Source organism: Corvus cornix, chromosome 4, assembly GCF_000738735.6.
Source record: "Corvus cornix cornix isolate S_Up_H32 chromosome 4, ASM73873v5, whole genome shotgun sequence".
Taxonomy (NCBI): Eukaryota; Metazoa; Chordata; class Aves; order Passeriformes; family Corvidae; genus Corvus; species Corvus cornix.
The window spans coordinates 1,739,394-1,750,346 of NC_046334.1; the positions used below are offsets into that span (position 1 = coordinate 1,739,394).

A 10,953-nucleotide genomic window follows, 5' to 3' on the forward strand; every position below is an offset into this window, starting at 1 on the left:
TCTAGTCTTCCCTCCCCAAACCTTCTTTTCCCCCCGAATTTGCCCATGGCTACCTAACTGACTGCTTGGCCAAGTGGGAACATCCACTCTGGGGACAGCCAGGCCTGGAACTGCAAGATCTTTTTATTTACAAATGAAATGTACATGTCAAGACACAGCATAGAGACAAATCCCTAAATACAATGAGTTCAGACCATATTCAGTCATGATCCATCAATGGGAAAGGCTCTACTTTATCGAAAAATAAGTTCCAAAGTTAATGACACCGTGTGAGTTATGACAGGTGATGGAAAACAGAGTTGTGAGCAATGCAGCGACAGCACAAAACTGACCACAGATAAATTGAGGGCAAGTGAGCAAAAATTGTTTCCAAACAGTCGAGTTTTACTGGCCCATTCTCCTAAGGGACTGAAAGGAATGATGACTTGAGTTACTGAGCCATTGTACATGTCATCTGCATCACAGCTCAGTATTCCACAGGGATATTCCTTCCTTCACCACTAACAACAGCCAGACAACAGACCCAGGTAAACACCCCAAAGACAACCGCCCAAATGCTGGGTCAAAAATGCGAAGGGAAAAGGAATCTAAAACAAAGTGACAAGTGCATTAGCAAGGGTTTCAAAGGAATGGCTGCAGATTTGCACATTTAAATGTTGTATTTCTTGCACAAACATTTTCTTCACTGTCAAGGCAAAGGTGCTTTTCAATCCAGATCAGGCAGCCCAGCAAAATATGAGAGTTTTGGCAGCTGCTCTCGTCACTATTCATTGAAAAAGAAACCCCTCAGGCAGGCAGCAGCTGGACAAAAGAAAGCCCAGCTTCCTTCAGAGTCCTCCAAACCAGCTCCTGCCCTTGTCACACACCAATAACCACTACTCTTCTCAGACAAGACCTGGCCCCAAGCCACAAAGTCAACATTCCAGGGGCTTTTTGCATGCAAGAAATCCAGCAGCAATGGCAGTGCGAGCTCCATCCTCAGCCTGGACCCGAGCCACTTCCGTGGCAGTCTGCTGCACCAACACTCCTCTCCCCTGCAGAGACCTGGCAGCTTTAGCCCCTGGAAACTCAGATGGATTGTTCCCACTGTCCAGTCACCTGCATCAAGAGGAGAAAAGGAGAATGATGCTCCAGACAAACTAACAAAACCACAGAGGTGCTCCCTGGTGAAACGAAAGGCTTCCTTTATTTTGATTTATTACACATCCTTACCTTGCTGAAGCTGTGCACTTACACCTCTGTGCTTGACAGATCAGGAAACTCGAGCTGTTTTTTCCCCTCCTCGCATGCAGGCAGCCAGCTTCCGCTTTTTCTGTTGTTCTACTATCTTGCTCAACCCCCCAAGCTCATGAGAGCTGCTTCGTTTCCAACCCCAGTGCCCAGCACTTCAGCTCAGGATAATGATTTACCAGGCACAGCAAGCTGTGTACTGCCCTCAGTAAGAAGTCTGTCATAGCTGCATGTCCTGGCCAAGAATACAAAGTAACAAAGAACTTTCCTATTCCACTTCCCAGCTAGGTAAGTGTTCATGAAACCACCCATTTGGAAGCCACCAGAAGACTATACAGCAAAAAACTGAAGCCCCCAGCAGGCTACACAGGAGAAATGAAAGCCCACCTTTTACAGGTAGGTGTGACCATCTCCCCAGGGCTAGTGCTCGACCCTGGGGAAGTTGGCTTCTAATGCATCCGGCACCAAGGTCCCTGACAGCTGTAAATTGGGAAAGAAAGAGACAGGATCAATTTCCAAGTGTAGTATCAACAGAGAGGGCAATCAGAAACAGCCTTCTAAAGACATATGCAATGCCAACACCTAACTTAAACCCAACCTGTTCTTTGGTCAAATCAGGCTTCAAAAATGCTCCCCTGGTGTAAGACTTACGATCCCAAGGCAAGTTCTGCTGCTGTTAGGAGTCAAACTGGAATTCCGTGGGCCACACTGTTGCCAAAGTCACAAACCAAACAAATACAGAGCAGCATGAACCACTTTATTGCCTTGATACCTGCTGTGAAGCCAGACTTGAGTTATGAAGGTCGATAGCAGCGAGGGAGGGGACTCGGGACTCTGCAAACGTTCTACTTTCCTTTTTCAGAAATCTGGGATGCCAAGCTGCAAAATACAACCAAGGCATGCTCTGTTAAGGGAGTGAGAGCTGACACGCTGTTTCCTGACACTTGTTTGGTACCCAGGTCTTATTTAGATGACATCAAAGTTCCTACCTTCCCGTCCTCTCAGCTCGGGGAGATGATTTAGTTCTGGCAAACGCACATCTGCCTTGGGGAATTCCCATTTCTTCTTACTTGCCTGAAGAATGGGTTTTTCATTAGTAACCTGCAATCAAGGGCATAAGGACCAGCTCATGAAAATATCAGCGGGGAAAAAAGCTGTTTTCAAGCTTAAAAAAAGCAGTAACACAGCAATGTTCTGATGTAGTTGGAATTTGTACAAGAGTGAGAGAAAAGACTCTGATGTGTGTGAAGGAATTCAACCTGCTTAAGTGTTGTTTCTACACAAACACTGGAAAAGCAACAGCAAAATAAAAACAATCACCTAAGTGAGGCTGCTTTCGGAGAGCTAAAATACAGCACTTGGAGAATGGCTGGGATTAGTTATCTGGAAAAAGGCAAACGTTCCTGGCCGGCACAGTAAGAATCATGCCTAGGTAGTGAGAGCAGAGAAAAACTTTCCATTTCACTTGTTTTCCTTATCAACTTCTAATGCATTTATGACATGACTAAGTAAGGTCCTGGCTGCATTAAATCCAAACCATCAGTTCTGCTTCAGTAGCACAGCACACATGATCCTTCCTGGCCAAGCAGGAGGCCATGGATATATTCCAAATCTCACAGATACTCTGTGCTGAACTGCTCCCCTCATTTAAAATTGTTTTCTGACATAAAATGTATTTTATGTAACAACTATCAGCAAGGGATAATGAACAAAAAATCTGTAGGAAAAAAGGGTAACAAAACCAGTATTTCTACCGGGGAATTACAGTGAAAGATGGATCAGATGGAGTTCTTGAGAATACAGCACCTAATTGAATTTATTTTTCTTTGGCCGAGGGGGCACAGACAGACGACTCACCGGTGTCAAGCTGACATTGCAACGGCCCACTGGAGAAGGCTTCCGTGCCTTTAGCAATGGGTTCAAGTATTTTTTACTCTTTTCATCAAGTCTGTAATGAAAAACACCCCAAAGTTGGTATTAGCTGGGACAACACAGCGAATGCAAAGCAACAAATGCAAGGTATCCCAAACCCCACGTCTCACATTCCCACATCGTCACTCTGCACCTCTCAGGACATGACAGGAATGATGGATACAAGCTCTCCTAGCTCTGCTCCCATACCTGTAATTAAGGCTCCCAGGCACAGAACCCGTCCCAAACGTAGGAGAGAAGCTCTGGTTGATGGGAGGGATAACTGTGCCTGGGCTCTTGGCGTAGTCCAAGCTGCTGCTGGAATCTTTCAGGGTGGTCTGAGGGCTGAATTTAAGTGGGTTGATTGCACTGTCGAAGATGAAGCCCAGCCTGGAGGATTGATCTGCTTTCTCTGCATCAGCTTTAGAGGGCTTGGTCTTTATCAGCTTTCCATCTTTGCTCCTTGGGCCCATGCTGAAATCCTGCTTGGGAAGATAAACATCATCTTTCCTTACAGTCGTGTTAAAAAAGCAGTTTACAGCAGTGCATGGAGGAAAAAAAACATGTCAGAAGCCTACACATGCATGATTCTGCAAGAATCTAATGGAGATGGAAACGGTTTTGTTAGAAAACCTCTGCTTTCCATCAAACGGAAGAAAACTTGTCAGGGTTCCAGCACTCTCTGCACATAAGTCATTTGAGACTGGAATCAGAAATGATGGAGGAAAAACAGCTGTAAAATTAAATAAATTAAATAAAACCTCACTCCAGTGTCCCCTCAAAGTCACTTTGAAGCGTCCTTGGTACCCAGTTGAAAGGAAAATTTTAAATTTCGGAGACAGGGCTTTAAAACAGGTAAACAGCACCATAAAGCATGTTTCCATGATTCAGCATGACTTATGCTCCCACGTGATTCTCCCTCCGGCTCTGTATTGCCAGGAACCGCACCACTGTGTAGTTCACCTGCAAGGGACTGGCCAAATTGCCACCTGCACACTCCTGATCTATTTTCTAGGAATTTAAACTGCTGCACCTGTTTTCAAAACAATGATTTTAAGACGTGAAAAAAAAAAAACCAAAACAATACAAGTTTGAAAAACACAGATCAACCAACCTGAACACTGATCATTTTTCTTTCTTCTAAAACATCATTTTTGTCCTTTTTGCCGATTTTGGATTTTTTTTGGAACTGTTGGTCTCTGGCATCTTTCTGGATCTTTTGTTTAAGCTCCTGAGTAAATCTACATTCCATATAAGGAGAAAGGAAAAAAAAATAAATAAAAGGCTTTCTGTTTTTATTAATATCATCATCAGTTGTTAAGCCCAGGCTCCTACTGCCTTTTAAGCAATCAAACAAACTGTGCTTTTTAACTAATGAGAGGCCAAATGTAATGTATACTTTAAGCTAAATAAAATCTTCAGCATACATTTTTCACAATACGGCAATAAAGGTGTTTGCATCCCAGTTTGGTGCAGATGCAGGGAGTGAATACAGTGTAAGACTGTACTACCCAATACGGTGTGGCACTGATGAATGAATGAATGTCACAGCAAGGTAAATGTGCCACTCCAACGTGTTCCCTTCCAACTGTTCACCTGTTTCCAGGAAGGTTAAGCCAAAACAAACCCGAGACACTCAGCAGCTGTCAGCTCTGCAAACCCAGTGTGCAATTTCCAAGCACAGCTGCTTCACTTCCCTCTAACCTGAGCCTGCAGTGAGCAAGAAGGGAGCTGTTTACCTTTCAGCAAAGCCGTCCTTGTTGAAGAAATCTCCCTGCAGGAGTTCAGCGCAGGATGGTCTCTTGTCTGGGTCAATCTGCAAGCACTCCTGTCAAACCAACGTGAACGTGAGGACGTAAACACACCAGGAATTAAACGAAGGCTTTGGCATGTCTGAGTGAAAGATCCCTAACGCTGTCCCTGGCTCGCTGGCATGAGCTCTGGCGTGCCCTCAGTCAGAGGGAACACAGTGTCCTTCAGGACCGACTTGGGCAGCAGGAAGGCGCTGGCTGGGCGCGTGTGCTGGTTCCTCCACGGAGGAAGCACCTCAGGGGCCGATGGTCTGGGCTCGTGTTAACCCGGAGGCAAAGGAAAAGAGAGGGGCCGCTGGTCTGGCTTCCAACTGGTTTAATGTCAGAGGTTCCAGCAGCCAGAAAACGATCTCCGCGAGGCTTTCCGTTTTATAGGGGGTTTGAAAACGGCGGGGAAAGGGAAGGCAACCAACGAGATACAAGCCAGGGGGAGGATACAATTCAACAAGAACCAATGGGGGAAACCGGGAGGTGGGACATACGACAGGGAGCTAATGAACAACCGAGTACCAGAGAACTCTCTCGAACAGGGGGAGGCGGTTTGAACCCGGGTACTGCCCAGGGGCATGCGGCTTCGGCTTCTGTGCCGCCCATCGACCCACCCTCCAAATCACTGTCCTGGGTGGGGAAATCCACCCAAGGGAGAGCCCTGAATTGATTAGCATTCAACTGCCCCAGCCCAACTGCGGGCTGGGTCACCGCAACAGATCGCTGCAGGATATGCAGTGACCCCTCCAGGCCTTGCAGGTGACTGGCTGAGTGCCCCCATCGCCCTGGACTGGAGCTGTGGTATCCTCGGCCCTCACCTAGCTGCCAACACAAGCAGTTGCTCACTGCATGGGGAGCTGATAGAAAGGCACTTTACCAGCCCTGTACTCAGCTGCACAAGGTGAAGGACAGGGAAACAGAAACATTCACAGGAAACAGTAGTTTTTTAGTCAATTACCTTGGCTAAATCCAGTGCGGCAGCAGGGAGTTTGGGATAGCGTTTCTCCAGGGATTCGAGCTCCTTCACCTCAGGCAACTTCATGCCAGCAAAGAGAGGGTTTTTATAGAATAACTCCTGTTGTCTTGGAATTAAGTTACCTGGAATCACGCAAACAAAGCAACGACATGGAAAAATACAGGGCAGTGAAACATCTGAGAGGCTGAAATGCTGGGTCAGCACTGCAGTAAGGGCTACAGTCTGGGTTGTTACCTTCCCACCCATCAAAACAAATCTGAGCCCTCCATTCCTGAGCAAGCATGAGGAGCCCAAGGGGCTCTTCTTACCCAGGCACTTGGTGATATGGAAGAGCTGGTCAATGTCTGAGTCTCCAGGGAAAAGGGGCTCTCCTGTAAGCATTTCTGTTATCAGGGAGCCAATAGCCCACACGTCCACAGGCCTGGGGAGAAAAAAACACCACCACCCCAGCTCAGCTCAGCTCATCGATCCAAAGGCTGGGCCAGTGCAGAAGATGGAGCACCCTGTCCATGCTCCCCACAGCCCTTCCCAGCCTGGCAGGCCAGACTCACCTGCCATACTTGCTGTCTCCCACCAGCAGCTCCGGGGCTCTGTACCAGCGGGTCGCCACGTAGTCCGTGTAAACTTCCCCGGAAGTTGCCAAGGGCCGGGCAAATCCGAAGTCGCAGAGTTTGACAACTCCCGACTGGGAAACCAGTATGTTTTCTGGCTTAATATCCCGATGGATTATCTGCACAGAGAAAAGCAAGTCAGGGCAAATTCCCCATTTGTACATAGCAAACTGGCTGGCTCAGAAAAAGCTGTAGCTTTCTCATATTCGGGTAGAAAATTACAGGTTAAATAGAGAACCTCTAATTTCAGACACATTTATTTTATGTATCTCTCTGTACCTCCCTTCCTTTTCAGACAAAGCTCTATTTCTCCAAGTTTAAATATATATAAATACAAAGCTATATCCTTCTGTATCTATTAATTCTAGCTGCAGAGCTGATTTCTTGCACATACTTACATTATGACTGTGACAAAAGGCAATTCCTCTCATAATCTGAAATAAGTATTTCCGAACCCTGTCGTAGTCCAGACCGTTGGGAGAGGCCTCGAGGTCATCAAGCACCGTGTGATCCACAAATTCAAATACCAGGTACCACCGCTTCTTCCTTTTACACACGTCCAGCAGGTTCACCAGATTCTCGTGCCTGAGTTGCTGGGATAAAATAGGGAATGTTTAGCGAGGGAAAACACTTACTTAGGGAAAACTATGAAGGGATACTTGTAACTGCAGCCCAGCTGGGACACTAGCAAAAAAAGCAATTTGAATAAAGAGAGGAAGAAAAAGCAGCTGTGTTTTCTAGTTATTTTGTCATCACATTCCCAGCAGACAAGAATCCACCTCCAGCTTGTTACACATTTATCACACACCAACACAAAAGGCCACGCTACAGAGCACAGTTATTTATTAGCTGGAGCCTGGCAGGGAAATGTCACCGGAGGCTGCCTGGAGGCAGCACCAGAGCCCAGGGATGTGACCGAGAGAGATGCAAAAGGACTGCAGAGCACAGGGAATTGTAGGGGAAACTCTGCCAGTGCAGAGGTGGTGCCAGCCAACCTGCACCTGTGTCTGCCCAGATTTCTTAGAAGGTCTGACAAGAGAAGAATTTTTAAAGGATAATCAATAAGAGAAAAAGCTCTTTTCCCAAGAATGATTTATTCCCAACATGGGAGACCTGAAGAGGTTTTGCTGTTTTCAGTCACAATTAAATTTCTGCCCAAATTCAAGAGAAAAAAAGAATTAAAACCAAAGACTCCCAGGGAACAAGGGAAGGAACTACAAAGAGACTAAATCTCCAGGTATTTATTTCCCCTGTGAGAGGCCACCCTTCCCGAGCTGTATATGGAAATGTTCCCCTTGCTAAGATTCCATTCACCCAGAAAAACAAGTTAATTCCCAACACAGCCGGGTGGTGCTTGGTAACTCGGTGAGCCTGGCCAGTGGAGCAGGTACAATCCAGGCTCACACAGATCCACTTTTAAAGGTTTGAAGGGATAATGCTTAGAGCTGCTGGCCGTGTCTCAAGCTCCAGCACATACTCTGCTATTAACTTTAATGCTGTAGCTCTTGCAGTGATGGCAAATAGCACTTTTTTCCCCCTTCAGAGCACAAGGACTGTAACTGGCAGACTTAGGAAGAGACACTTGTGGGAGCCAAGGGAACAGGATACAAGTTTGCCAATATTCCCACCTCTGGAACGCCCCACACCACATGAACAGGCCGGATACTCTCCAAGTGTAATAAGACTTTCCTTCTTTTCTTCACCAGACACATCACCTGCGTCCCAATGTATAAAACTTCCACATGTGCCCGTGCACAGGGACAAGGGAAGCTTCTCCGGACAACCCGTGCCAGTGCCTTACCACCCTCACAGGGAGTATTTTTTTCCTAATATCCAATCAAAACCTACTCTCTTTCAGTATGAATCCATTCCCCCTTGTCCTTCCCCCTTTCACTACAATACTGACACCAGGCAAATCCTACACTCCAAAAGCAAAGGACACCATGCCAGCTGGCTCCCACCTGGGGGCTACACATGGTTCAGGGAATGCGACAGGAGTCCTCCTCCAGCCTCTTGCCTGCCAGGAAGGTGCCACGAATAAAAGAAAATAAAGGCAAACTTTCCTAGAAGCATTTTTCCGTCTCAGGTGACACCGGCACCCCCCAGTCCGTTTAGTGTCACACATTCAGGTCACCATTCACCCGCAGGCTTTAAAAGGTCAGCGTTTCTTTTCTTTTCAGCAAATTCACAGCAGCAAAAGACAGGAATTTGGGACGGGGGGACAGCCACCACCAGGCGGCAACAGAGACCTCGTACCATTCCCAGCGGAACGCCGGGCGCATCCACAGACTTTTCTAAGCCAGGATTCACCAGGTAAATCCAGCACAGCGCTCAGGCGAAGGGGAAAGCAGCTCTGCAAGGCTACAGCACAAAAGGTCACATTAACCTAGCACGGCTTGGCCGCACACGGAAATTCCAAGAGGGCCCAAGCGAGTCTCCTTCGGCTTGGGTTTTGTCAGCGGCACTTTGCGAACGCCGACCAGAGGCTGCGACACAAACTGAGCGAGGAGCTAACACAGGAGCCGCGAATTTAAACATAAAACCATTAAAACTTAAGCACAAAACTGCCACAAAGGGGCCCCGCCAGCCTCACCTTGAGCAGTTTGATTTCCCTCAGGGCTATTTTCCTCACCGCCGCGTCGTCGTCGCTCTCCAGGAACTTCTTGACGGCCACGATCTGCCCGTTCTCCCTGTTCCTGCACTTGGTCACCACCCCGTAGCTGCCTTCCCCCACCAGCCCCAGCACCTGGTACTTGTCCATGGCGGCGGCGGGAGGGCCCGGACCGTGTGGAAGGGACCGGGCCGGGATGCAGGGACCGGGCCGGGATGCAGGGACTGCACCGGGATGGAGGCGCCGCGGACGGCGGCGGTTCCCGACCCAACGCGTCGTTACCGCGGCAACGGCCCGCCGCAAAGCGCGGCCGCGCCCCGCCTGTCGCGAAAGACGCGTGGAAGCCCGCTGGGCTTATGGAAAGGCCTTGTGAAATATTTTAAAAATAAAATGTTATGAACGCTGTTTTCTTAAAGCCGTTAGGGCACGTAAGGGAGAAACGGATAAGCAACCTTGTTTCTCTCTTGTGCGGTGGACTGAGTGACATGTTAAAAACCCAGCACTGTTGGGAGGCTGCTGGTGTTGCCAAGGATAAGCCGTGAAAAAGACAGAATAATTTGGTTTTAGATGTCTGTGCCAGTGCCCTTACTGTGCAGTTTATCTTAAAAACTTGGCGGTGTCTGCACATGTTATTTGCAACTTAACACCAGGCACGAACCTGCTCCCTTTAAGAGGAAGGAAAGCTGAAGCATCCATATGGGTTTACTGATGGAGACTTCAGCCAATATATTCTTAATCCAGCATCCTCGTTCTTTCCATCCAGTGATGGATGTAGCAACCCATGGTGGTCTCCTGCTGACACTGACTTCTCATGTTCTGGGCAGGAGTGGCATGGCAGGACATGTGTAGGAAAGCAGCACCAGGAACAAACAGCAGAAACAAAGATATTCCACACAGATATTCCCAATATTCTCTCCTCAGTTTGGTGGCCTCTATTTCACAGCGGAGGGTACTGTGGAAAAAAAGGTGTTCAATTTCTCTGAAGAAATTTATGAACACCTGTCAGGCTGGAATACTGCAACATTCCTCTTTGGGAAAGGAGCAGTATATACCTTGCCAAAATGTCGATTTCCTGGAAAACAGTGTAATGAGGCATCATATATTCCAATAATAATTTCTGGAACCTTCATTGTGTTCCTTCTGAGTCGCATGGATATGCATCACCTTCTGTAATTAATTCCTGGTTGCTTTTATGTCTCCTTCACCCTCATCCCCTCTCCCTACATGCAATCACTGTAATGCACCTTCCCAGGCTGACCTCACACTTGCAGGGAAAGAAAAACATTGGAGTGTGGTTGGCAGTGATTTATTATGTTCCTCCTACCTTCTACTGCTCATCACTATTGTAGCAAGTAGCTCCTCTGGGTCCTGGCATCTGTCCTGTGCTGCTAATGGAGAACTGACTTGGAATCCAATTAACTCTTCCACTGCTGAGATACTTTTGGATCTGTTAAAAGAAATGAACAAGCCACATATTTGTAATGCCACCATTAACTTATCACGGACAAGGGGGAATGGACTCAAACTGAAAGAGAGTAGACTACACATTAAATCGGATATTAGGAAAAAATCCTCCCTGGGAGGGTGGTGAGATCCAGGTTGCCCAGGGAAGCTGTGGCTGCCCCATCCCTGGAAGTGTCCAAGGCCAGGTTAGACAAGGCTTGGAGCACCTTGGGAGAGTGGAAGGTGTCCGTGCCCATGGCAGGGGGTTGGAACGAGATGGGCTTTGAGGTGCCTTCTAAGCCAAGCCATTCCGCGATTCCGTGATTCTGTGTTTCCACGTGTCAGCGTGGTGCTGTGATTTTAGAAGCCAGA

At 47.6% G+C, this 10,953-nt stretch overlaps 1 protein-coding gene across 5 annotated transcripts; it reads right to left on the bottom strand.

The window, feature by feature from the left end:
• Positions 1 to 102: 102 nt before the first annotated feature.
• CDKL2 (cyclin dependent kinase like 2) lies at positions 103 to 10,433 on the bottom strand. 5 transcript variants are annotated; one of them, XR_002048133.3, is made up of 13 exons: positions 9,121 to 10,433; positions 6,926 to 7,120; positions 6,468 to 6,646; positions 6,225 to 6,337; positions 5,899 to 6,038; positions 4,881 to 4,969; positions 4,256 to 4,382; positions 3,352 to 3,623; positions 3,088 to 3,178; positions 2,220 to 2,331; positions 2,003 to 2,134; positions 1,618 to 1,710; positions 103 to 1,098 (listed from the first exon to the last, which is right to left on the bottom strand). XR_002048133.3 is itself a non-coding variant. In XM_010411343.4 (13 exons), exons 1-12 carry the CDS (start codon positions 9,286 to 9,288, stop codon positions 1,651 to 1,653), a joined length of 1,653 nt encoding a protein of 550 aa, XP_010409645.1. In that variant the 5' UTR covers positions 9,289 to 10,431; the 3' UTR covers positions 103 to 1,098; positions 1,618 to 1,650. The 5 variants fall into 5 exon arrangements, 2 of the variants coding, with proteins under 2 accessions (XP_010409645.1, XP_019148563.1); XR_002048132.3 differs by having other exon boundaries at positions 1,213 to 1,710; positions 2,003 to 2,109; positions 9,121 to 10,432; XM_010411343.4 differs by having other exon boundaries at positions 2,003 to 2,109; positions 9,121 to 10,431.
• Positions 10,434 to 10,953: the final 520 nt, after the last annotated feature.

Bases quoted from the DNA above. Each gene is read 5' to 3' on its own strand.
- CDKL2 (XM_010411343.4), bottom strand. From the start codon at position 9,288: ATGGACAAGTACCAGGTGCTGGGGCTGGTGGGGGAAGGCAGCTACGGG. The intron at 7,121-9,120 runs GTGAGGCTGGCG...ATTTTATCCCAG, and splicing joins GGGAAATCAAACTGCTCAAG to CAACTCAGGCACGAGAATCT. The intron at 3,179-3,351 runs GTATGGGAGCAG...TTTTCATTACAG, and splicing joins CCTGGGAGCCTTAATTACAG to ACTTGATGAAAAGAGTAAAA.